The sequence below is a fragment of the Microtus oregoni genome, unplaced genomic scaffold, assembly GCF_018167655.1.
Source record: "Microtus oregoni isolate MIOR12 unplaced genomic scaffold, Mior012 000069F_ref0000032, whole genome shotgun sequence".
NCBI classification, from domain to species: domain Eukaryota; kingdom Metazoa; phylum Chordata; class Mammalia; order Rodentia; family Cricetidae; genus Microtus; species Microtus oregoni.
In genome coordinates, this window is record NW_024543976.1 from 3,186,206 (window position 1) to 3,214,119 (window position 27,914).

Genomic DNA, 27,914 nt, shown 5'->3' on the forward strand with positions numbered 1-27,914 from the left:
GTTCCTCCCCAAATCCAAGCAAAGTCATGGTCCAGCACTGAGTTATCCTCGAATAGAAGATCCACTGGTTTAAAAATGGCTGAGGAGACAGAGGCTCTGTTCAAGCCCAGGTGACCCTTGAGGAGCAGATCCTCAACTGGATTTGACAGTAAAAAGTTAAGTGCCTAATTTTGGCCACCTGTTACCTTAAACACTCAACAGGAAAGTACAACCAAATATTAAAATGATTGGTCGATTTCCTCCCTGAGGAACAATCCAAGGGACCACACTCACCAGACATTAGGCTTAGCTCCATATGTGATGCCATTTAGGCAATTATTTGTCACTAATGATTTTTTAAAGACACGGTCTTGCTCTGTATCCCTGGCTGTTCCGGAACCTCCTTTGTAGACCAAGCTGACCTAGAACTCACTGGGATCCCCCTGCTTCTGCCTCCACCTGTGCCTCTGCCTCTGTCCCCCAAGTGCTGAGGTTATAGTGTGTGCCACCACACCCCACTTAGTGATTTTCTTCTTGAAAAAAAAAAAACTAGTTCCAGGATAGGCTCCAAAGCTACAGAGAAACCCTGTCTCAAAAATAAAAAAAAAAAAAATCTACCCAGATATTTAGACTTTTGATCAATTTAGCCAAAATGAGCCAGGCCCATTATTTTAACCTACAAATTATGGTGACTAAATTATTTCTTCTCTTCCTCCCTCCATCCTCAGCCATCTGGGATGGACCTCACACTGTGATTCTAGCCACTTCAGCACCTACCGAAGTGCCTGAAATCATCCTGAGTTCTTGCATCACTCTCAAGTCCAGACTTGGAAAAAAAGAAGAGGGAGAAGAAGAGGAGTTCAGTAGATGGATGAGACGGAAACTCTTCTGAGCCTCAAGACATTCTAATGCTCTTTGATTTGGACAGTTTATAAAGTAAGCTGTGCTCTGGTTTCTCCTGGTTCCATGTCTAGGATTCGTAAAGCTCATGCCTCTTTCCTTTACTTCTCCCTCACATCTCTTCCCCGGCACCAACCAAAGGCTTCCTTTCCTCACACCTGACAGTTATCCAAAGGAAGCAGCCGATGCATTTTTTGGTATCTTTCAGATAAACCCACTGGATGGAGTACCCCACACGCTACACCTGACACCCACATCCAGCTGGAAAAAGCCAAGTCAGTCATTGACACAATTCCATAATGGTAATTGGAGTTCCCTCTTCAGAGGGAAGTGGTAAGAACAGGAACTAGAAATTGGCCAATTTGCCTAAATAGGTTAAAAAAAAATCTCAAAGAAAAGTAGCCAGTTTCTTTCCTGGCTAAAATCAAATTTCCTTGGGTTCTTGGCAGTATTGTTCCTGCTAGAGACCAGAGATGCCAGAATTGTTTGGAGGTATTGACCCTTGATCTTGTTTTTAAGTGATTTTAGGGTTACTTATTCAGAGTAGGGAATTACAGTAGCAATAAAGGCCCATTAAGAAAAAAAGAAAAAAGAAAACTTCTGGAACTGGAGAGATGGTTCAGTGGTTAAGAGCACTGCCTGTTCTTCCAGAGGTCCTGAGTTCAACTCCCAGCAACTACATTGTGGCTTACAAGCATCTGTAATGAGATCTGATGCCCTTTTCTGCCCCGCAGGCATATATGCAGACAGCACACTGTATATCATTAGATAGATAGATAGATAGATAGATAGATAGATAGATAGATAGATCTTTTTAAAAAACAAAAAAGAAAAGAAAAAACTTCTGAGTACTGCTGCAGAGATGGCTCAGCCATTTAAGAGCACTCAATACTTCTCCAGGTGGCCAGGTTTGATTCCCACCATCCATACATGGCTCAAACCATCTATAACTCCAATTCTAGGGGCTCCAATGGCATCTTCTGACCCCCACAGTCCCAAGGGATGGACATGTTAAACAGACATACATGCAAGCAAAACACCCAACCGCATAAAATAAAATTATAAAAGTTAAAGATTAAAAAGAAAAATAAACTTCTGGTCAAAAGAATCCAGCCTTTGGTCTAGTGTTCCAGTTGGGCCAAGTCGATCACCTGGTCATGGGAGTAGTACCCCAAGGAAGGCAGGTTCTATTTACATCATGCTGAAGAGATAGGCAGAAGAATTTATCCTTTAATGAGATCCTGTCCTTTTTCCTTCTCAGAATCCCTGCCCCTTATGCAGGAGTACACCAGGTTCAGCCATGCAACTTCTTTAAGTCTGTCCACTTTTTTAATTTATCCAGAAAAGTTTAACTTCTTTTCTTCTGTCTGTCTCTTTTCTAAGTATGCTTTCCCTTAGGATTTTGGTTTCCTTACCCTTTCTCCAAAGTTCCCCTCCCTTCCTCCACGTGGCTGACTTCCATGCTGGCTGAACTATTACTGGCTTTATAACTTGCCTGCCCTGGGTTCTGCATTCTTTCAAATGCAAATAAGATTGTTCTTGAACTTAAATAAATATAAAATAAAATAGATGCTTGCTGCAAGTTTTATAGGCTCGTTTACTAGCTGCCATTACCGTGAATCTAGGCGGCTGTCATTAAAATCCTGTCAAAAGAAACTGCATCCGTTTGCTTCCTTGGACAAGCACCCCTTGGCCCTGTGGTGAAAGCACCAGCCAAAGGCAATTTGGAAAACAACCCTGGGGAAACATGATTCTCAACACATGGACAACTGGCTATGCATACAGACATGTACGCAGACACATGCACACACCGACACCATAAAACTCCTATGCATTTATGTTCCCATCATTTATGGGACACTAGGAAGAGTGTGATGTAAGCAAACACTGTCGTCTTTTTCAGAAACCCTTCACAAATAAACGGACACAGTCCAAGAGCGACACCCTGTGGCATTGACAGGCACACTGCCCAGGGATAACACACAGGAACTTCAGCAGTGTGCTGATGTGAGGCCAGATTGCTAAACTGTCATACCTCTGATCATGACGTCTAAACTTATGCCCCACCCTTCCTGTGGTCCAGGGACATCTGAAGTCAGTCCAAACAGTACTTCTAGGGATATAAGGGTGCAGGGTCCCCCTACGTCTCCCACTACTCCGATTCCTGAGTCTCATCCCCTACCTACCAAATTGCAGTTTCTGATGCAATGGATCCCACAATGACCAGGGCACTGCCACATCCTTTGATGTGGACGATGCTGTTCCTCGGTGAGAGAGGGTGACCTTATAGCTAAGCACCAAATCAACTTAGTGAGCTGAGTTGTCATCTGGGCAGTGTCTGAGTCACAGAATTCCAAATACAATGGGTAAACCTGAAAACCAACCTCTAGCATCCTATTAAAACTGAACCTCAAAGATTACCATGCGCAATGGTGACAGCAAAGCAATAACAAAGCCAAGACATCAAACCATACCAGGTTTGCATGCTCTGTGTGCGTGATCTAATCTCCGCTCATGGAGACCCTAGCAGGTAGAGCTAACATCACACACATGGAGACCCTATCAGGTAGAGCTAACATCACACACATTTTACAAATAGGAAAAGTGATGGCCGGAAAGATAACTCACTGTGTGCAAAGTCACGGAGCTGGTTAGTTCTTGGAGACATGAGGTTCACTAGCTACAGATATCTTTTAGCCAGTCTAACCCACAAATCTGAAAAACAGTAAGCTACTATACCTCCAAATCCTTCCTGTTGTCAGCCACAAAGGCCATTCCCTAGCCAGTCAGCCTCACCCACCAATGCCAGCATCTCCTGGGCGGCTCCTTTTTCAGGGGCCCCCTTCTGCAGTCTTTCTTCTTCCCTTCTTAGCTATGGAAATGGTTCTTTTCTCACTAGGTCTCTGCTCTTTTCCTTCTTTCTCCCTCTCATCAGGACCTCCGTTACAAGATTCATACACTTCATGCTGGGACTCTAGGTACAGAGCTTTGGATTCAAGCCCTTTCCTGGGGTGTCCCCACGCTCCTCCCCCTGCAACAACATAAAGTGGTTATTTAGACCGGCATCTTTTACCTGGCTGCCAGCTAGCCCCACCTTCTATAAGTATCATGGCCCAAGCCCTTCTCAGAATATTTAGATGGAGTCTTTGGGGGCAAGACACAGATACCGATATGTCCAACTTTCTCAGATTCTTTAACTTCCTGGTGGTTGCTACTCAGCACCAGAGTCTCCTCCCGCTCGGCACACCTCCTCCAGGATTCCAGCCTTAGCCGTGTCCCCGGACTCCTGCCTCCTAGTCAGTGCCCTGTTGATATATGCCTCACCCAAATCCAGGCAGACCCATCGTCTCTCAGCCTCTGCAGACATTCAGACACTCAGCATCCTCTATAAGGTCCAGGGAACACCTTCCACAGTCTCCCCACCTCCTGCCTCAGGGAAAGCCATGCCAGGTCTTGGCTATACCAGTGTTCTCCAGGTAACCTGTCTCCAAGAGGATAACTTGCCTTTTGCCCATGATGCAAAGCTTAACTCAAAAGTCGCCTTTCTCATAATAGCGCTCTCTCTCTCTCTCTCTCTCTCTCTCTCTCTCTCTCTCTCTCCTATGCCTTCTTTGTATTTTTCTTTTTTTAATTTTAATTAAAATATAATAACATCATTTCCCCCTTCCCTTTCCTCCCTCCAACCCCTCCCGTTTCCCCTGTCTCCTGCCCCTCCCATTTCCTCTGCCTAACTCCCTCTCCTGAGAGTTCTGTTGACAGCCCTGTCCACTTTATAAATCCCTACTGTCCTCCACCCCTCCCAAGATGGCAAGGAGTGCCTTCCCTGTCCAAGGGTTCAGATTTTGCACTTCTACATAGAAAAATGGCCTATCTCCTCTCCCTAGAAATGGCAGATCACAGAGGGAGTTTCTGCCCTCTGTCTACTCTCTTAGTTGACTCTTTTTCATGAGAGAGGAAATAATCCTGGTATAAATACTGAAAGCATTAACTAGTCCTTGGGTAGCCTTAGATAGTCCTTATATAGCTGTAGCTATCTATTTCTTATGCAGCAAGATATTCCTTATGTAGCCATAGGTGTTTTTAATGTAGTCTTAGATATTCCTTACAGAGCCATAGATGTTCCTTAGATATTTCTCGTGTAGCTGTAGTGACTCCTTATGTAACCTTAGATACTTCTAATGTAGCCATAAATGTTCTTTATGTGCTCACAGATACTTCTTACATAGGCTTAAATATTTTTCATGTATATTCCTATTATTCTTAGGTTTGCGGACAATGAGGCCTACTGAGAACTCAAGAACAATGGCAATGGGTTTTTGATCCTACTGCACGTACTGGCTTTGGGGGAGCCTAGGCAGTTTGGATGCTCACCTTACTAGATCTGGATGGAGGTGGGTGGTCCTTGGACTTCCCACAGGTCAGGGAACCCTGATTGCTCTTCGAGCTGATGAGGGAGGTGGATTTGATCGGGGGAGGGGGAGGGAAATGGGAGGCGGTGGCAGGGAGGAGGCAGAAATCCTTAATAAATAAATAAATTTAAAAAAATAAATAAATAAAAAGAAAAAAATATTAAAAAAAATATTCTTCATGTAACCTTAGAGACTCCTCAGATAACCTTAAATATTCCTTATGTAGCCTTGGTTTTTCCTTTGATAGCCTTAGATAATCTCTGTGTAGCTTTAGATATTCCCCCACTGTGGACAACTGTGGCCACAGCGACTTGGTGTGTGGAGGTAGCTTTACCTTTCCCTGTGTGCTTGCCTGAGCCTGACTTTCTGCTTTCCAATTACCTTGGGAAGCCCACCCAAACAGACCAGGCGGTACTGCCCGCCTCTGCCTTTCCCAAGAGGAGGTGGGTTGGATTGACTGACCACCTGCTGCTAATTGACCAGAAGCATAGGTCTGCTCCTCAGAACCAGCCCTTCCAGAATCAAGACAGAGAGGAGGAGAAGGTACCTCTGGGTTCTCCTTGCCAGGACTGACTTCACTAGTTCAAATTTTAGCTGAACACCAGGTGTATGAACATCTCCAAAGAACCTGCCTCCCTGACCTACAAAGAATGTCATTGACCAAGCCAGTAATCTTCTGCTCTCTGTTTAGGTTCATCCTTCGACTGGACATGGTAAGTGATGGGATCCAGAACCTTGTACTGCACCCTTGGTGCAGAGCCTTTGGTCTTGAGGCTCTGCTTCTCCATTTGAACACAGCGAGGCCTTAAAGAACATCTATTGAAATGAACTGAGATGATTCTTTTTCTGATTGTGCCTCCTTCCTAGAACTTCCTGTGTCCACCTTGGATGTCAGAAGGAGACCCTCTGGTTCCACATCCAGGGTACCCCCTCCACCCTCTGCAAAGCTGCTTAGAGGAGAAGGGAGCACTGGGGAAGGCATCTGGGGCATCAAACATACTCACACTGGGGAGCAGGAATCTGGATCTATGCTCCTGGTGGGGACAAAGCCCACTTCTCCTGAGGTCACTGACTTCCCAATGAACCACTGCAGCCCGGGGATAACAAAGCCAAGGATCTCAATGCTTTCTCCCTGGAGGAAGCTCAGTTCATCCTTTTCCTCTTGTTTGTAATCCATCAGGGCCTTGCACCGTCCTCTTCCTGTAGAAAACAACATACAGGTCAACTAGAAAGATATATAGGAGTGAACCCTCCCCTGTCTATCAGTGTGATACAGGCTAGAGTATCCCAGCCTTAGGGAATTTTAGTAATTTAGTCAGATCACACACACACACACACACACACACACACACACACACACACCCCAAAATCAAACTGGTAGGAATGGCCAGGGTTAGTAGGTTTTGCATTTTGCCAAACTAGAACAATACAAAAAGAAACTACAATCCAAATGCTTTTCACTATAATTTTTTAAAAAGAAAAGGCACAAGTATAAGAAAGGCATTCTCAGAATACAGAATATGCATGCCTTTAAACTAGATAAGCTTATAGGAAACTGGAATGTTTCTTATATTACCCTCAACGGATTCTGCCACCATTGTACATATCATCACCATGCTTGGCACAAGACCCCAGAGCAGTGCTTTAAAAGCTTTACAGCAGAAGATGCCTACATCTCCTTCCAGCTGCTTCAGCCACTGTGACACCTGATGCTTCTCAATACTAGAGTCAAACGCAAAGTGCACCATGCCTGGTACCTATTGGACTCTCCAAAGATGCTACTGCACAGTCGTTGGCAGCGCAGAGTGCTGCAGGGAAGCCAGAGGGATCTGGGACTATCCTTAAAGCTGTAGTGATTACCAAGTTTGATGAATGGCTCACCTAGGATCCAATAACAGTGTTTCTGTGAGTATGGAACTGTCCAGTTTACAAAGCACATTTCTATTCTCAGGTTTTCCTGGGGGCTGAATGCCAGGCAGAATACCCAGCAGAATTCCCTCTTCACAAATGAGAAAGCCAGAAGCAGCATTGAGTGATGGGTCTAAGGGGCTAACCTGCAGTCAGGCTTCCTGGCTACTGCCACCTCTCCTGCATATCTGCTTAGTTCTTGGGACAGCATTTGGTGGCTTGATTACACCACTTCTTTATTGAGAAGGTAGAAGCCCAGTGAAGGCAGGGATTGCCGGCGTGAGGTTGTATAAACCCCAACAGATTCCAAAGCCCCACAGTTCTGACTGTACACAGGTTATGTTTCTTCAAATGCTAATACCCTTGTTTATGGCCAATTACGCACAGTTCTAATATTTTGATTCTGTGATTCCTCCTAGTTGTTTTAAGTGTCATAAGGGTTTGGAACTTGTAAAACTATTTTTTAAAACTAGAGATGCGTAATAGGAAATGTACTAGAATACAGGGAGTTTCAAGGATACAGTTTTTCAGCGGTGTATTTTAGACATTTTGTTATCTAGTTAGCACATAAACAGCAGCATGTGTGTGTAGACAGAGATTAGCTAACCTGTGGTGTGTGTGTGTACAGGTAGGTGTGTGCATAGTTCATTATCTATTTATCCAGTGTTTCCTGGGCACTCAGAGTCCCCCTAAATCACACTATGCTATGGAAAATCAGAAAATGTTTGGGTAAAGAGTTGGAAACTGGTGGCCTGCAGGTCACATTTGACTCAAAATTGTTTCATTTGGCCTATGCAAGCCTTTTTTTCTACCGATTTATCTTTAAAGCTCTCTCACCCACTCCATTCCCTAACATCTCTCCCCCGGCCCTCTCCACATATGTGTGTTCTGCTTGTTCACATAGTTAGGAATCTGTTTCCTCAGCCCTGGCCAGAACTTTCACTTCGCATGCAGACAGTAACCGGCTTCCCACATCCCATCAGTGAGACCAGGAGGCAGGACAACATCATTGCCCTGACAATGCTGTTTTCATCTCATACCAATATGACAGGAGCCTGTCCAGTCTCTCTTCCTGGGAAGATCACAGATTCCTGGGTAATTCTTTAGGAACCATCTGCCAGTGGAAACACGGAGTTTTAAGATGTTATAACAATGAACAGAATAGTCCCGTAGAAAAAAATGATGGTGGTGTTATTGTTATTTAATCTTATTTTAATGGCAGCAAACTTATTTATTTTAATATTAATATTAATCTTATTTTAATAGAACGTATGTTACGCTGTGAAAAATGAAAGTTTGGGGTGTTTCCTAGCTCTGCAGTTCTCCTGTCAGTTAAATGACTTACACACAACCTTTAGTATCCTCACTGCCAGTTCTGCCAGGATCAAGTAGAATGTGTAAGATACGAAAAAATGGTATAGCTCTATAATCTCAAGTTTACCGTATCCTCCAGTGGGAAGAACATACCTGAGGAGATAATCTAAAATGGAAGTTTCTGGGCCAACACCAAGAGAATCAGAGGAGGGTTAGGGAGCAGAATTCATAATAACACCCTCAGCTGACACTGATTTAAGTGCCTTAGTCTGTGCATTGAAAAGCACTTCAAGAGGCTGGAGAGATGGCTCGGTGGCTAAGAGCACGCACTGCTCTTCTAGAGGACCTGGGTTCAATTCCCAGCACCCACATGGCAGCTCACAATTGTATGTAGCTTCAATTTCCGGGTATCTGGAACCATCTCAGACATGCCCGCAGGCAAGACACCAATGCACATAAAATAAAAATAAATTTAAAAACAGAAAAGCATTTCAATGGAGGTCATACATTTCATCCTATATACTATGTTCATCTAAAACTTAGAGTTTTTTCCACTTGCATCAAATAATACAATTAAAAAAAAACAGGATATTAAAAAGTCACCCCAATTGTGTCCTCTTCCAGGCACCAGGAATACTGTAGCTAAAAGGATATCTATTCTATTCTGCTCAAGCTTTGGTCTGCTCCAGGACCCTCCCCCAGGGAGTGGGCAGCTACTCACTGATGGAAAGGGACAGACAGGGGCTCCAGGGCTGACACAGGCACCAGGCCCCTCTGACCCGTCACTAAAGACACGCTTTCCCACTCAGATTCGCCTTCAGGGAGCACGGAGATTAGCTCATTCTTGCACAACGTCAAATATTCCCCTTCCTTCTCATCTGGCTGAGCCACGGAGCAGGTGGCTCTGCAGAAGAAGTGGCCTGCAGAGAATGAGAAAAACCTTCCAAGGAGTAGCTGGAAATGGGGGAACCTCCTATAAGGTGCCACTTAGAAGCAGAGCCCAGACAACTTTCTTCCCCTGAGTAAAGTCCACTGTCCAGGAGGAGGCACAGGGTCTTGAGCTGTGATCCCGAGGAGTAAAAACACCCCTGACAGGAAGTTCCCTTAAAATCGATACTAACAGATCTGAGCAATGTGGGAGAATACGGCTTACTTGGGCTTTACCTCAAAAAAGAGAGATGAAATAAACCCCCCATCCTGGAAATATGTGTGCATTTACTAAACTCTGACTGTCTTTGCAACCCTGTGCTTTGTTCAGAGACAGTAAGAGGAAGGAGATCAGTTTAGATGGATGTGACAGCTGCATGAACTTTGCATTGGTACAACACAGATTCCATCAAAGGGGTTTGCAATGGGATTGGAAAGAGAATCGCTTTTGTAAAACTATCATGAACCAATCTGGCTTTCGATATGTAATAAGGGATCAGACTTGACCAACTGCCAGTCTGACAGCGTCTGCCCTTGTGAAAAGGTCAGATAGGGTGCCTCAGCTGGCTTCTCAGCATTCTGCTATTGAATTTCATGAAATAGTTTGGGATTTCCAAGATTTATAAATTGACTTTACAATCAAATTACATCATGTGTTTATAGAACCGTCTCTCAATTCTGGAGATCATTAGAATTACATGGGAAACTTTATTTTTAAGATGCCAATCAATGCCAGGGTCCCCACCTCCAAGAACTCTACCAGCTTGGGTAGAGCCTGGCAGCTCACTCTCCAAACCTCCAATCAGCCTGAATATGAATCAGTGAGACCAACTAACACAACTGTTTTGTGACGCCGGGACCAGGCTGAGAAGGATGTTTGAAGTTTTGTTACAACAGATAGGTTGGCTAATATATGTTTTTATCTTTCAAAGATTTTTTTTACCTCTTTTGGTATCTTAATTATCTGAGGGACTCCAATAACAAACATCTCAATGAGGCTCCCAGCCCAAATCCTATGCCAGACTCACCTTCCTGCAGCAAGAGGCCCAGGTATATGTTCTCCAAGTGACTGTCATCTACAGACACTTGGATCTCTGTGTCATCCACCAGCCTGCAGTTGAGCCAGTACTTGTGGTCAAAGAAGAGCTGTTCCAGACATGTGGACACGTAGCCTAGAGGTCAAACCCACACAGCTGAACAAGAGGAGTTCTTCCCTGAGCGACCGCCAAAGACAAAGCAGGTTCCATCCTGCCTCAGACCCAGACCCATCATTTAAGAGGAGCAGAGTGCTAAACAGACACCTTTCTAGAATGAACTGATTCTTCTCAACATCTGCTAGGAAATATAAGTTGAGTTTAAGTCGTGTTTACCATTCTAAGCATTTCATGGTCTCTATAAGTGCATATTTATCTTTTTAAATCTTTCTACATTTATTAATTTTCTGTCTGTCTGTCTATCTGTGTATGTGTGTGTGCGTGTGTTTGTGTGTGTGTGTGTGTGTGTGTGTATGTGTGTGTGTGTGCGCGCACGCTGCGGGGGGGTGGGGGATAAGCAAATACACTCGTATACCACAGTGCATGAGTGGAGGCCAAAGAACAGCTTGCAGAATCAGTTTTTCTCCACCGTGTGGGTTTCTGGGTAGAACTCAGGTTATCTGATATGTGTCTTCACCACTGAGCCATTTCATTGGCCCTCAGTTATTTTTTCTAAATCAACAATGGAAGTCCTCCAGTTTGCTGTGTCAACTACGAGGGTTCCTAGACTCCCCTTCAAGTTCTAACCTGAAGCTCAAATTTCTGTACTCTGATGCTTCGGAGGCTGTGACAGCCCACGGAGTCAGAATCCCGTTCCACCATCTTCTCTGATTCTGCCCTCCCATACAGCCTAGGATGCTCTGCCTTCTTACAAGCAGAAACGGCTGGGGATGTGGGACAGTGGTTAGAGTACTCACCTAGCATGAGCAAAGCTCTGGGTTTGAGTCTCAGAATTGAAAAAAGAGAGAGAAAGGAGGGGGAGAAAGAGAACTCAAAACTATATAAATTGTAAAAAGAAATTATTATTATGTCAATATTCTTCTAAACATGAATTACTCATATTGAAATTTTGCTTCTTTTGAGTCTTCTTCACTATTCCTATAATACAATAACCTGCCATTCTCCACCTTCATTGTCTACTATGAAAGTCTTCTTAAACTTGGAAGTTCACAACCTAGGAGTGTGATAAAAATGCAGAGACTAGTTAGCAGGTCTGAGTTAGAGCCTGGACTTCTGAGTCTGTAACACCACACACTCCAGGGAGTGAACAAACTGATCCACAAAGTCTCAATGCCGACCATTTGTAATGGTCACAGGCCCTCCATCCCAGAGAGCAGGAAAATCACCATGAATATAAGACAAGGTTCTCCCTCCAGCTGAGGGTCACTTTAACCCTTAGCCCAGCTCAGCATTGCCCTCTAGGTACAACTGCAGGGAACCCAGTGTTCTCTGTAAGGCAGCAAATGTTCGACAATTAGGTGACTTGGCTTTGAAGCCATCAGTTCCTGCCAGATGTCTTTTGTCCTGGGACAGAGGATGAAACACTGCCCACTACAGTGGCAATGTCACTGTGTCCTGACATCTCTAACTTTCTAGAAAACTCTAAAGACTGGGGCCACTTCCCATTAGGGTCTCCGATCTCTTTCTTTGACTCTTACAAACACACAGGACAAAGTGTCTTCAAGCTTTAGTATTTTGAGCAGCTTCCCACTCTTCCTCAGGAATACTCGTCTTTCTTTTTAAGGAACTCAACATCTATCTCACTGCTTCCAACTCAATAGCTCATCAAATGGGTTGCCCAGTTATGCAATTCTTAAAAAAAGCTCTACCTGGACATAGGAAAATAAGTTTCTTCGCATGACATTTTAGAGTAACAGTTAATATTTATTTTAGAATTAGCTTTAGAGATTTTATGATATTTCAAAAGGCCAACCATCCATCTCAGGGCTGCATCTCTTTTAACTCTCAGAGACCAACCAGTCCCCTGATGTCAGGCTCAAGAGCTGGCTAGATTGAGAAGCATGTTCTCCTCTACCCACCCAGAGCATACCTAAGTTCAGGTAGGTGGAAAACTTCCAGATTTCTTCCACGGTCTTGAAGGTGATGAGAAACTGGTCCTTCTGGGACTGGACGCTCACCAGCCTTGCAGAGAGGTCCTGAGCAAGAACAACAAGTCAGCCTGTGGTAAGAATCCTTTAAGGAGGTCACGTGAGGACTCAGCATTAATCACCAGCAGATGAGCGGCTACTAAGCAGGATGCTGTAAACCATCTCTCACGGCAAGGACTGGTCTACATTATGTTTACTGCTGATGAATGCCATTCTTTCAAATCTTTCACATTTGGATGATTTTACAATCTTATTGCCCTAAACAGCCCTGGGATAACTACCTCAATAGATAAATCTTTATGCACATCCTTGCTTGTACACGATTTTAAGAAGCACAGTTGCCGGTGGAGAATACATGCATCGTCTATTCAAAAACTGCAGCCACCCAACAACCTCCAAAAATATTTGCCAATTTGTTTGCATAAGAAGAACAAGAAAAGGCCTGGGACCTCCTTGCTGTCTAAAATGTAACAAAGTAGGCTTGAACCCGTGGCACTTGCTTCCCCTCTGACCATCCCACTCCAGGGTCAAAAACTGCTAGACCAGGTCCTTAGGGAGTCTGCAGGGAAGAGAATCCAAAAGAAGAGCCCCAAGCCCAGTGGGAATCTGCAACCTGTCAACACCAGAGACTCAGAGGCCACAGGTCCTAAGTGGGTATAGACCTCGAGGACAAGCAGAGCTGCTGGGAAAAAAAAAAAAAAAAAAAAAAACCTTATAGTGAATTTGCTCAATGTCAGACCTTTGTAAGGCCAATCTTCACAACACTTCATTCAGCTACCACAATAAGTACCTGAAAAGAGTGCAATAGTGGTATTTAATCCACTCTAAAACAGGTTTTTGTAACATCTAACCGCTTCTTAAATAAAGACAAGGAAGTGCGTCACCCCGCCTAACGGACCAGATGCACTTTCTTTCAGATGTACACGCAATAAGTATAAACGTTATGATTAATAGTATCATGAAGCTAATAGCATCACTCCAGTTTTGTAAACAAAAAAGATGAGGACACAGAGAGGTGAGGTAAATTCCCTAGGGTCATACTCAGCTCAAATACGATATAATCTAAGGGATAGCTCTTGCCATCAAACCCTGCTCCTGCCCACAGCAAAGGTGGTTTGAATCAAAGGGAAATTCATTAAAGCCCATTTAAATCAAAGAGAAATTCATTAAAGCCATTGGCAGCAGGTGTCTTCACTTCCTGAATTCCAGGGGTTAAAATAGGATAAAATAAAATTTAGAAGCCCAGGGCAGGAGAAATGGCTCAGGAGGTAAAACCACTTGTTGCTCAAGCATAAGGACATGAGTTTAGGTGACATCACCCATGTAAGAAAAGCCAGGTGTCATCCCCACACCTGTAACCCCAGTACTGAGAGGTTGGTTGGGGCAGAGACTGGAGGAATGCTGAGGCTTGCTGGCCATCAGCCTGGTGTGAGTGAAACTCCATCTCAAAGGAAGAGAGAGAAAAGTGACAGAGCAGGACACTTAATGTCCCCCTCCAGCCTCCTTGAATGCGCAAGCACGGTGACCTGCATGGTGCATGCGCATCCTCACACATATGCGTATATGCACATGTGCATACACACACATACGCATGCACGCACATGCGCATGCACCATGATCACACACAGGAAAACACGTTTCCTTTTAACTTTTAGCTATTAATTATGGAACAGGTACCATGACCATGTACCTGCTTTCTCTACAGGCATAACCTTGCTTTCTCCTAAAAAACTGCCACTGTCACTCTTACATGACAGCCACAGTGCTTTTCTTCTTTCAATTTGTAACAGATTAAGGAGGAAATAAAAATAATAAGACATATTAGTTTATCATGTAAAGCAATGCTTTCTTTCCCCACCACTGACAGAAACAAGTTCTCTTTATTTCTGATTCTCATTTTTTGATCAGACCTTTTGTAATATCAAATATAACTTAACTATTAAACATTTATCTACTATGAAAATCCATTTATTTCATTGTTTCTCTCATCCCAACATTTATAGTTATGGTTTTTTCATTGGCAATATTATTACTTTAAAAATATGTGCTTGGCCAGGCAATGGTGGCACACGCCTTTAATCCCAGCACTCAGGCGGCAGAAGCAGACAGATCTCTGTGAGTTTGAAGCCAGTCTGGTCTACAGAGCTAGTTCCAGGACAACGAGGACTATTACACAGAGAAACTTGTCTTGGGGTAAGGTGGGAGAGAAAGAAAGAAAAGAAAAAAATAAAATATGTGCTTGCCAGGTGATGGTGGCACACACCTCAGGTGGATATCTGTGAGTTCAAGGCCAGTCTGGTCTACAGAGTGAGATCCAGGACAGCCAGGGCTACTCAGAGAAACTCTGGCTTTGGAAGAAAAAAAAGAAATAAGTTCAACCTTTACCAGGACCCAAGGAAAAGGAGAAAATGAATAGTTACTTGTGGCACAGAGATTGAATGTGGAGGGATGGGGATAGAATCTTCTGGAAACAAAGATAAGTGAATTGTGCATTTTAAATCACAATGGGAAAATACGTGAATGTTATACCCTAGTAACAAAACAAAATTCAAATGTAGCACGTTATGGGGGAGGTATACTTCTGAGGTGGTTGCTATAAACATCCCCATTCTGCATTAGTGCAAGTAACTTGACCAAATTCAGGGGCCAGGAGGAGGGTTCCTCTGGTTTAGGCCACTCATTACTGTTCGGCAGCCAGCTGTTTTGGGGGGACGTACTTTGTCCGTGCTATTAGGAACCCAAGATCCGAGAGCCAGCCACCCAGCTCACCTTAAACAGTGCACAGACTTCATGGTCTTCATTCTCCAGGGCCCAGAGTCGCCTCCGTGCAGCCTCCTGCAAGGGCGCATTGACACAGCTCCTGGAGCGGCTCTTCACACAGAATGAGAGCACCAGGTCTGCAAGAGAACAGAGAGAGATGCAAGGCTGCACACACATTGGACGATAGTGGAGAGGCAAGGCTGCACACACCGTGAACGAGAGGAAAGGAGAGAATGTTTCGCCTACGAGCCCCCAATTGCTATCCTCCGCTGATGAGAGATCAGAGTAAGCTAAAGGATTCTCCATGGTCCCTTTTCAAGTGTCCTCCCTGGGTCAGCAGGGCTCTGGAGAGGTGCACAGTGGTCACTTCTGCTCAGGTGCTGACACAGAACCAGCCAGGGTGGACATTTCTTCCAGCAGATGATGTGTGCATGTCCCAAACAAAGACTACATTATCCAAACTAAAGGGAATGCATTTATGCACAAATTTATTTTCATTAAACATATTTCTTTTTTCATTTATTTTTATTTTGTGTGTATTTGCCTGCATATGTCTACATGAAGCTGTCAGATCTTGGAGTTACAAACAGTTTTAAGCTGCCATATAGGTGCTGGGAATTGAACCCGGGTCCTCTAAAAGAGCAGTCAGTGCTCTTAACCACTGAGCCATCTCTCTAGTCCCTACACACAAATGCATAATAGGTAATAAACATTATCTTATGAGTTGTTTGTGCACATTTTCCCAACCTGGTTTTCATGCTCCAGGACTAACGTTTCTTATGACAACCAGGGAGACACTGAGAGTCAATCTTTGATTTCTTCAGAGTTCACAGTCATTTAACAAACACTCCTTGAAGCCTCCTGGAAGTCTGTTTAGATGCACTCATACAGCAAAGAACAAGGTTAGCTCCTGCTCCCATGAGTGATGCTTGGACAGAATTGGCCTGCCAGGGATTTCTTCTCATAGAGAAAAGAACTACGGAGGGAGGAAAATGCAATGGAATCAAGAAACAGTTATATGCATTTGAATACGTGAAGAGGCCACACAGGATGCTACAAAGGACAATTTGCTACACAAATTGTCCTTTCAGAAACGGTTTCTTCAGATATGAAGTACCAAGTTTGTTAATAATATGCTAAAAGGAGAAATAGAAGCATTGGGCTGGATTCACAGAAACCGGCTCCTTATTCCAATTTGGCTTAAGCCAGGTTATAGAGATGGCCCTTATCCTGCAGGTGGAGTCCACAGGGCACACGTGAATGCACACGTGAAAAAGGCCCATTTGCAACCCAGAGGTGCTGAAAGTATTGTCTGCGGCTGCAGGTCAGCTCCCGCACACATTCAAATGACCTACATCTAGGTAAGAGGCCATTTCTTTCACTCAGGTCCTCTCTGATCCGTGTTCCCTCCAGTTTACCCAAGTCTTTCTCCCTATCCATCCATTCTCCCCAGCCTCCATCTGGCCGTCTTTCTTCATGCTAACCCCCCAAGATAGCACAAACAAGAAGCCAAGGGAGGATTCTCAGAACTTCAGGTTCAGGGATTAGCTCTGCTCTCAAGCCCGTGCCACCCTGAGCAGTTAACCACCTCTATATGCTTGATAGTCCTGTTAGGAAAAAAAATGGTTTCGGTAAAACCTATGACTGGGCTTTGAAAGGGACCTTTCCAACAAGCCATGCATGTACCTCTTTTCTTAGTTCCTGGTCCATATTAAATGTCCAATACATGTGAAGCTTTTGGACCATCCCTCAGTCCCAATACCCCAGTAATTCTGCTCACCAATGTCCTCATCTGCTGATACTATTAAACTTGACAATAGCTGATACTGCTGGCTTCTGTTCTGCTAAACTCCATCTCTCCTGCCTTCCAAAACCTAATGCAAACTCCCTCTTAGGATCTCTTCCAAAATCACTGCTGCTCACTGGTGGTACCCTCAGTGTGACTCTTCATATGATGTGTGAACCCATGTGTACAAAATGGAGAGACCCTGATTTGAATAAAGCATCCCTTAAGGTCTTAGTTGCTACTGAGAGCAGAACCTCTGGGCAGGTGGGATCCTGTCATACCCCAAATCACCACACGGGGCAGTCAGTCCAGTTCACTCCAGTGCAGACTGCAGCAGGCTGTGTCCTATTTCAATCTTTCTGGAAGCCAGGCCAAGAATGTACTGATTCTGTCTGGGATTGGCCTGCATAAAGCGAGATTAGAAGCTAGCACCAAGTCTCCCACTTCCACTCCATGACCTACCTTCCTGCAAGCTCAGCCTAGAGATTCGGTTTCATCTAATGATAGTCGTTGGAAAATTATCAACTTTCACACACTAGTAAGACAGTATGCTGGCTCCAGTGTGGTTCTGGAGCAGCCAAAGGCAAAGTCAAAGGGTTTTCTGGGACGGCCCAAGCTTACAGATGTCAAGCAGGTGAATGACCCAAGAGCAAGGTTTTTCTCCTTACTGCTGAGATGGCCCAGTGGATAAGGCGCTTGTAAGCCGGATGGCCTGAGTGTGATCCCGAGACACACATAGTGGAAGGAAGAGAACCAATTCCCGAGTCCTGATGTGTGTGCCCACACACATACAAACACACACATAAATAAACATGATTTAAAACATTTAATTAAAAACTAGCATTTAGACACAATTTCCAAAGGCGAATAGACAGAACCTGGTTTGATAATCATACAATATCGATTTACACCATTTACATACTCAGAGATACCAAAATGTAACTCTCCCACAAATCTTCCGTCACAAGAGAAGGTATATTTTTGGAAAAGTGTGGACCGTGATGGTTACAAACAGGACAGAAGTGATGGCAACTTCGTTGGCAACTCGACTACATCTGTCGGTAACTAAACCCCAAGCAGCTGGGGACACCTGTGAGGAATTTTTCTTAATTGAACCATCTGACGTGGGAAGATTCACCTTGAATTTGGATCTTTTGAGGTGGGAAACTCCACCTTAAATCAGAGCCACACCTCTGGCAGCATCCTGTATAAAGGACACGGACGAAGGAAACTTTAGCTCTCTGCATGCTTGCCCTCGCTCTCACCAGCAAGTCCGTCCCTTCGCTGGCATGAGAGCCTATTTCTTCAGGATTCCAGTGTATACTGCGGACCAGCTGAGGCTTTCAGACTGATAGACTGAACAATTACTTGATTCTTGGACATTGTGTTAGCATAGTCATTGTTGGACTAGCTGGACCATGGCCTATAAGACCCTCTAGTGAATCCCCTTTCTATATCCTATCAGTTCTGGTCCTTTGGAGAACCCCAACGACAAGAGTTCAAGCCTCTTCCTTGTCACATAGTAAATGACAGTTGAGTCGCTGTCCCTTCTGAGATTCTGCTTCCCACTTTCCCATTTGAAAGGTAGGGACTTGGGTATCACCAAAAAGAGGAGATTGTGTGAAAAGAGGACCATGTAACAGACCTCCTGACCAGGATCTGCTCTCAAAATGGTCCCCTCTATTCAGATACTTCTAAGCCCAGCGTGGTGGCACACGCCTTTAATCACAACACTAGGAAGGTAGAGGCAGATGGATATCAGTGAGTTCGAGGCCAGCCTGATCTATAAAGCAAGTTTCAGGACAACCAGAGATAACGAGACCCTGTCTCAAATACTAAATAAAAAAGAAAAAGAAAAAATGGTCCCTGCTACTGCTCACCAGAAGCTGTGCTACAGAAACCATACGTCCTCTATGCCCGTCATCCGGTTTCTGCTGTAAGATTCATCTCAATGCTATCATTTTCTAATGAGAATTCTCTCTTTGTGAGTTTCACCGGAGCCTCACATAAGAGGACCTTATGAGATATTAATGAAAATGGATATCTTCCGTCACATTGATTTCCAAATCATTTTCTGCTTCTAAAATATTCATTCAGATACTTCTACTCAGCCAATCTTATTCTATACACTCAGGTCTTCATTTGACTATTTATTTGTTTCAGAAATATTTGCTCAGAGCCTCGAATATGAAGAGACTGTGAGTGTTATATAGAACAAAAACGGGTCCTCCACATATTCATTCCTCAACCTGTGTCTCTGACATACATTTTCTAAACATTTATGTACTGCATACATACAAATGCACATGTTGAATGCACTTTTTTCAGTTTAATCCTGTCCCTATATCACCTTATAAATCTAATAAATAAGCTGTTTCTCTAACCCAGAAATTATATATGGAGTTCCTGACACATGCTGGATTCTAAACAGCTTTAACTAACAGTCTGGGAGGTTTGTGTGTGTGACAGGATGATAAAGACACACTCACAAAGATACACATGGAGGTAAGAAGAAACGAGGGCAACAGGAATGGGGGGTCTACAGAGGGAGAGATGAGGAAGCTTCTGAAATACCCAAAGGTATTTTTTTAATTGAACTTATCATTGTGATTCCAATACCTTGAGTCATGTTCTGTGGCAGGAAACATTTTCCCTTGTTTTCAAGCGAGGCTGCGTCCTCACTTGATCCAGGTGGATCCTTGGAAGGAACTTCTTTATCTGCAGAGAATAAAGCAAAAGATCAGCTGTAAGAGTATACGCAAGTCCTAAGTATGGACTGGAGGGTCCTACCATGTACCAGTGGTAAAACCAAGACTAGGGCCTTAAGAAAACTATTGTCACCATTACCTTATAATTACGTTGTAGCCAGCTGTTATCAAAGACCCGCCATGTATGCTATCTCAATCCTGCAGCAGTCTGGGTGCACCCATTTCACTAAATATTCCCACCCAGAGGTCAAACCCAGTTCCAGGGTGCAGTCCACTGACAGTGCTCCAGGTGTGTGGAGCCTAGGCAGATCATTCTGGCTCTAACTGCAGCAAGGCCTAGGTCAATGCGTAGGCATGGGAGGACTGGAGCCGAGTGAGAAAGAATGGTGCCGTTAGAGAGATGGCTGAGGAACCGGATGTAGCTCCCCATGCGGTCCACCTAGCTGCCCACAAGACAGGGTCCTGTCTAAAATCTCTCTTCCCATCCCTTAAAATAGTTCCTGTTCCTGTGGCCACTGAAATGGAGCAAAGGGTGTAGGCCGAAGCTGTCAGAAGAGTGCCTGCCTTACATGAACAAGGTTCGGGGCTCCATCATAAGCAGCCCTACTCCCGCCATAACAGAGCTCAAAGAAGAAAGACTGTGGGCTGATAGATTGGTAAGATGGCTCAGTAGACAAAGTCCATCAAGTTTGATAACCTGGTTTCAATCCCCAGGAAAGAACTGATCCTGAAACTTATCTTCTGACCACACACACACACACACAGAGAGAGAGAGAGAGAGAGAGAGAGAGAGAGAGAGAGAGGTGTTAAAGGGGGAATGCAGATTGAAACGCAGGGTGGAGACGACCAGGGTGAAGCTGGAGGAGTGGAGGAGTGGTATTTTAATTGTTTAAGGTTGAAAAGGGAGCAGAGAGTGCAGCTAAGAAGAACAAGGAAGTAGAAAGGGCAGAGAAATTCGCTCATTGCTAAAGACGCAAAGGTGTGTCCAGCCACCACCTCTGGGCCACATACAGCCCAGGGTCCTTCTTTTGTGCTATAGTACCATGAATCACGCTCAGAGCTTGGACAGCACCGAGACTACATAGCCTATGACGGGTCTTTCTTCAGTGGAAAACCCAAAAAGTTGGAGAGCCCTCCAGGACTGGCCTCTTTCACAGTATTTTCCAGATACAGAGGAGCTCAAGTCTTCAACACATTAATTTTGACAGATGGACTTTGTCCTCTCAGCCACAAAAATTCTCAAGAACTAAACCACTGGACCAGAACCATGCAGCATAAGCTCCTCCCAGGGTAGAAAGGTGGACAATCTTGTTTCTACTTCTACTACTCTTTCCAAGTCATTTACTCTTCACAGTTACCTGTAAAATTTAGGTCAGAGATGTCCAAGCCCACTGTGTCTTGCCATCTGGACCTGCAGTTTAATGGCACGGCCCAAGCATGCAACAAGACTCAAGCAGTCACAATCACCTCAGTTAGTGCCAAACTCTAGCCCTCACACTGCTGTCAAAAGGGTTGGTCCCTTTCCACTGTGGGCCTCTATGGTGACACCTTGACCCCGGGGTCTCTCTACCTTTCTTCATGGTGGGAGCAGTTAGCACCGTTGATGGACAGTAGGAACAAAATTGATTTCAGCTTGAGTAGGCAGAAGGAAGTGCCAGGTCTCTGTGCAGAAAACCCTGCGAACTTCTCTGGGCTGAAAGCTAGCGTTTGTAGGCAGTCTGGCAGAAATGAGATGAGGCCATCATTATCACTCGGCAGTTCTGCCCCCAGGAGTCAGAAGTAACTGGGGGGTGGGGCACTAGCTGGAAATCATGAGACCTCTCCATGGACTGGGCAGACGACATTGGACAAGGCATTTGACCTGTCCATTTCTGGGGTCTTTAATTTCTCCAGTTATGAAAGAAGGGGTTGACCAGATCAGAACTTCTGAACCCTGGCTATTTATTTGGGTCCTCCAGGCTAGGTTTAATATTTCATACATACATACATACATACATACATATGCGCATTACGTGTGTATATGTTGTAATGTATGTGTATATTAAATCTATATGTTAAACATACATAAATATATTGATGCTTAGGCTTCATCAATATGGATTCTTACTTTTGTGATCTACAGGGCAGCTACAGGGGTCACAGGTACTTTTGTTTTAAATTCCCATATGATCACATCAGTTTAAGGCAGAGTTCAGGCACAAATCAGTTCTTCTTTGTTGTGGGATAATACTCTTGTACACTGTAAAGATCTGTCTCATATTAGTTTAATAAAACACTGATTGGCTAGTAGCCAAGCAGAAAATATAAGCAGGCCAACCAGACTAGAAGAATTCTGGGAAGAAGAAAAGGCAAAGGGTGAGTTGCCAGTCAGACACAGAGGAAGCAAGGTGAAAATTCCTTACTGAGTAAAGGTACCAAGCCATATGGCGAAGCATAAATAAAAATTATAGGTCAATTTAGGTTGTAAGAGCTAGTTAATAATAATCCTGAACTAATAGGCCAAATACTTTATAATTAATATAAGCCTCTGAGTGTTTATTTGGGACTGAATGGCTATGAGACAGGGCAGGACAGAAACTTCCATCTATACTTTTTATATGCAGTGGGCACCTAATTGGATTGTTCCTGGGTATTCTGCTCAGAGCTGAACCCTAAGGTTTTGCGTTTCTAGCGTTTCTAAATGGTGTTCCCATCACTGGCCCAAGAAGCATGTACCATGTGGTGGCTGCTCTTTTATCTTATGACAAACTTAACCACAAAGTAAACCCACAAACATCTTCTCCCCCCCCCCTTTAGAATGAACTTTTAGTTTTAACTGCTTAATGCCATTTGGAAGTCAAAATGTTTTATTTACCCCAAAATTCTTGTCTTTATTTTGAAAACTGGAAGATTTATCACCCAGGGCTTTCATTCTCAAACAATCAACAGAGGTGAGTGGCCACTGTCCCAGGGAAGTACAAGCTGTTCAGTCACCACAGCCCAGCCTACCTGGTCACTCTTTGTGTCCTTGCACAGAAAAAGATCTGACGGCAGCCCCCTGTGAAGTGAGCCTTCCTTCAGGAAGGAAAGTCAAAGGCAATGCCCCTGATGTGGAACACAGATTTCATGGCCTGAAAAGGAGATGTGAGGTTTGGAACGTGAGCCCCAGTGTTTGCTCGCCAGCCCCAGAGGTAGGGAGGATGGGACATTTTAAAAGATGTCTCTAAAAATGATCTTGCAGAAACTACGGCTGACTATCTGTATAATTTAAGCTGTTAATGGTTTTCTAAGCAGGATTGGAAAAGAGCTATTCTTCTCCCCACATCAATAATAATAATAATGCATAGACTATAATGCATTAAATTCAAGAATTTGTGCTAATCAAAAGGTGTAAGTGAAAGAGTGCTGCACAGCTGGCAGAGTAAAAGAAAACATTAGCACTGCAGACAGTCATCAAAGAACTTGAACCTAGAGTATACAAGAAAGTACATGAGAAACCTTCAAGGGGTCACTGGAGAGATGGTTTCTCAGTTGAACATACTCGTTTTATTCCTAGCACCCACACAGTGGGTCACAACCATTTGTAACTCCAGTTCCGGGGGACCCAATTCCTTCTTCTGACCTCCCCAGGCACCAAGCGTGCGTGTAGTACACATACACACATGCAAGCAAAATACATAAAATAAAATGAACATCTTTAAAGCTCTTTTAATCTGTAAGAAACAAGCATGCAGGGTAGCGATGAGCTTCGTATGCGTATATGGTAGCAAAAGTCAACCTGCACGTGCTGGGCAGGTGAGTGGCCAAGCTTGGTAAATGGAGCAGGGTCAGGAGAGAGGAGCACTTTGTGGCAGGCAGAGGTGGAACGGGTGGGGAGCTATGGGACATTCTCAGCAGTGCAGGGGCTCAATCAAAGTGATCGCTTTGCTAGGAGAAGCCCAGGAGGGACACAGAAGGAACCGGAAGGTTCAGGCCAGCTGGAAGGCCATTAGAAAGTCAGGGGAGGGAGTGGGAGACTGGACTGTAATTTTATCAGTGAGAAGTAAGAGAGCGGAGTGAACAACACTGTGCCTTAAAGTAAGAGAGAGAGAAGGACCCCTGACCTGCCAAAAGACTGACGCTAAATATGAGGGGGAAAGAAACATCACAAAAAAAATGAATGTTGGGCAGTTTAGGCATAGAAATGAGTGGTGAGTTTACCAAAGTTACACAATAACTTAACAGAGGTCATCCAAATCCCTGGGGACAGACTTGGTTATTTCTACTATAGTAGCTGACCTTGGAATTCTAAGGTCAAAAGGTCTCTGATAAGGAGAGCATCCCAACACAGACACTTGCTGGAAGTGAAGCCCCGCCCCCTTCTCCTAGCTTCTCTGCTCCAACCCTCTCTCCAAAACTTCAAGAAAATCGACCTTGAAGGCTCACTTGCATGTTCTTTATTACTTCACCCATGTTTTTTCGTTTGACCCAGAAGACACGCCATCAGCAGTTTTGGTGAGCTAAGCCCACATCTCCTTGCTGGAAGAAAACACAGACTCTTAACTATAGTTACATCCATCTATATGGATGTATCTCAGAGTGCAAAGTAGCAGCGGGGTCGGCAAGCAATCTGCATAACAATAGCATTTTGTTGATGTTGAAAACTGTAAACTGTTCTTTGCAGTGACGGAGTGTGTGTGGAGATGGAAGAGGGGAAAAAAAACCCACAGAATTCACAAAAGTGATTGGTTTTGCTGAGTGAGTTGTGGGAGTCAGATTGGAAGGAGCCATCCAGGGGATCCTAACTGTGGATGCAACTTTTTTATTTATTCAAAAGGAGAAAGAAAAGAAGTCCTGATGGCACAAAATGATAAAGTGGATGGAACTCATTATTCCAACACTGTGTGTCATCACTGTGTTCAAATTCAGAGCGGTGTCCTGTTGATTGCTGTGTGCGCTCCCCTCCTCGTGTAATTCTATCAGTGAGTTGGTCTTAATAGAAAGGCTGAAAAGAGAGCGATGGTGTCTACAAAAAAAATTCTCCTCTCCATCTTCTATGTAAGAATTTCTGCCAAATCTCTACAAAGGGGTGTTGGGGATACGGGACAAGAGTTAGGCGTTTCTGCCATGACTTCCTTTGTGATCTGAAGTGGGCACTTGTTGGTGATTAAGAACAAGAGACCCAAAAGGGAGGAGTCAGAGGCCTGGCAACTGGCCAGGACCCTCCCTCTCACCACATGCTAGTGGAAGAATTCTGTAGAAAGCAGAAGACTCAACCAGAGGAGCTGCAGGAAGGGTCTACAGAGCCTTCTTCTGCAGAGGAACAGAGCTTGCGGAGGCAGCCCAAGCCAGCTTCCATTACTGCTACACCATGGCAAACCTGGGCAGCCACCCAGGGTCCTACATCATCTCAAACCTTCTCCCTTGCCTCCCCTATACACAAGGACACATGGTTTGGTCTTCATTGTTAACTCCCACGTATACAGACCCAATAGCAACAGCCACCAAAGAAACTAGAACACAGACCTCTCTCCGGTAGAGAATAGTAAATTAGAGAAGAGGTGTGGCCCTTATTAGCTAACAGCAGAAGAGCCAGCCAACACAGAGAGTCACATCTATGAGACACACTGTCCAATCTAATCCCTCCCACCACTCAATGCAGCCCACAGTCAGATAACTGCTACCCGAAGGTCCCAGAGACTTCCCTAAGGTCGTGAAAAAGTTGTTGTCCAGAGAAGGGTCTCAGACTCTGTGACATTTCCCTAGGATACACCGGGAGGCTCGGATGGAAATATTTACACCATCTGGCCTCAGATGCATCCCTAGCGACTTCCCTCAGGAAAAGGCTGGTGGGTGGAGAACAATACAGGAAGAATGACTGGAAGGCTGCGGCAGAATAAATAGTAAGCTGGCTCCTGGAGAAACAGTAAATCCAGGGGCTGCCAGGGGCTGTGCTGGGGAAAAAAAAAAAAAGCAAAAGGGCGAAACTGAGGGACGACAATGTCATCAAACTTCAAGGATGCCTTCGGAGCCGAGCAGTGGTGGCGCACGCCTTTAATCCCAGCACTTGGGAGGCAAGGGCAGGCGGATCTCTGTGAGTTCGAGACCAGCCTGGTCTACAAGAGCTAGTTCCAGGACAGGCTCCAAAACCACAGAGAAACCCTGTCTCGAAAAAACCAAAAAACCAAAAAAAAAAAAAAAAAGGATGCCTTCGGTATCAGTCCGAGTTTCGCACCACTGAACTCGTCCCAAATGGAACCCCATCAAACAGCAGCCGAGTTCCTCCCACTGAAGCTAGGGTCAGTGTCAGGGGCCTCAGACTTTCTAGAGGATCCCATGGACCCCAGAGAATGTGATATTTGAGGGCCACAGAAATAGTAACAAGGCCTGACATCTATTAGGCGTGAATAACCGTGTGCTGGACTGTTTTCTATTTTGAATGTATAGACTTGAACCCCCAGAAATTTGGAGAAACAAAATATGTCACAGCCTTTTGTGGTATTTGGAGTTTGTCTATGTATAGTTTTGGGTGGGGTTCATGGTGTCCCTTGTCTAGGAAGAAGTCCTTGCTATAAGTGTCAAAATGTGTAGGCCAGGACTTATGGCTTACTTGGGGTTTGCTTTAAAAATCTCAAGTCTTTTTTGGAGCCAAAGTCACAGACCATAGAAGAAAGCAATAATTCAGAGGAAAAGCCCTTAGCTAGCAGAACCTCCCAGCTATGCTCACCAGAACCATGGTGACCAGAACCTTGGTGGTGCTCACTAGAACCTTGGTGCTCACCAGAACCATGGTGGTGCTCACTAGAACCTTGGTGCTCACCAGAACCATAGTGGTGCTCACCAGAACCATGGTGGTGCTCACCAGAACCATGGTAGCTCTCCAGAAAGAAACGTGACCCTAATAAAGGTGCAGACCGATGCTATAGAGCAGTGTCCCTCCATCTCCCAAGTGAGTCCTCCCCCAGCCCAACCCCGCCCTTTTCCCCTAGAGCCACAATCGATCCGGATGGACATCCTACAGTGTGACCACAGGGCTTCCTTCAGCTGCTGAGCTATGCAAAGCTGCAGGAGTTCCTCAGCAGTATGACCAACTGCCCTGGTTCGCCGTGGAGATCTGGGTTATAGAGCTGACCACATCCCAAGAATGCCCTCAGTCTCAAGCAAACCAGGAAGACTGGTCACCTTGTGTCCAGATTGCTGGACAGCTTCTTAGCATAACTTTCCATGACCTCGACTCCATAGGCTGGGCCACCGTCGTAGGTAAGAGAAAGGAAACAGCCCTGCTTCCTCTGCAGCAGAAGCCCTGATGAAAATAGCGCTGAGTGACCCCAAACAAATTTATGATCGTTCATAGGCCACAGAGGAACTCACTGTGGAGCCTTCTTCCTGTCCTAGGGAATCTTGGGAAGAAAGGAAGGAAGGGCTTAGTCACACACTAGGAGTGGCTGCCAAGAGCAGCCCTCACTCCCTGTTCACAAAGCGCAGACCCGGCACAGGACCTACTTCTCAGGTAAAGCAGAATTTCCCAGACTTCATTGCCTTTTTGCACCCAGAATGGGAAACACCAAACTAGAAGGGGATGAGAGGCAGGCAGCCAGAAAGTACAGCCATCTCCCAATCTTTGGAAGGAGAGTTTCTCCAAAACACCAACTTCCCTGGACCAGCACTCTCGCTTAAGACCCAGGCCAGATCCCCTTAGGAAACTCACCTGGGCCCCAGGGCAGACTCCGCTCCCCAGGGATACAGAAGCAGCCACCCATGTGTGCACCATCCTCCCTGGGCCAAGGCCCCTGGGAACGCCAGTCAGAAGAAACTTGGGAGCCTCCCATCGGAGGCCCTCCTCCCGCCTCCTCCCTGGCACGCGAGGGACCGAGGCTGCTCAATGCACAATACAGCCTTTGATATCCGGCCTGCAGTGGGGAGGCCAGGGAAGGTGGGAGGGGCCACTCAGCCTGCAGGCCAGATAGTCCTTGCTGTCAGGCCTTGGCCTGGGGAGCAGCTCCTCCCTGCCTTTCGACAGATTGCTTCACGCCTATCAGGCTGTGGCACATTCCTCGCATTCTAGGATCCAGACACAGTTCGGGTCTTGTGAGGGTGGCCAGGGCAGAGGAGGGCAAAGAGCA

At 45.0% G+C, this 27,914-nt stretch overlaps 1 protein-coding gene across 1 annotated transcript in view; it reads right to left on the reverse strand.

Moving 5' to 3' along the window:
* Positions 1–27,558, reverse strand: part of Sh3tc2 (SH3 domain and tetratricopeptide repeats 2) — a 58,067-nt gene extending 30,509 nt beyond the window's left edge. Inside the window, exons 1-8 of the mRNA XM_041641423.1 lie at positions 27,500–27,558; positions 19,745–19,843; positions 15,349–15,476; positions 12,522–12,627; positions 10,466–10,609; positions 9,232–9,430; positions 8,237–8,310; positions 6,293–6,488 (exon numbers count right to left, since the gene is read on the reverse strand). Coding sequence (XP_041497357.1) covers positions 6,293–6,488; positions 8,237–8,310; positions 9,232–9,430; positions 10,466–10,609; positions 12,522–12,627; positions 15,349–15,476; positions 19,745–19,843; positions 27,500–27,551 — 998 coding nt within the window. The 5' untranslated portion in view covers positions 27,552–27,558. The remainder of the gene's footprint in view (positions 1–6,292; positions 6,489–8,236; positions 8,311–9,231; positions 9,431–10,465; positions 10,610–12,521; positions 12,628–15,348; positions 15,477–19,744; positions 19,844–27,499) is intronic.
* Between the last annotated feature and the right edge of the window lie 356 nt (positions 27,559–27,914).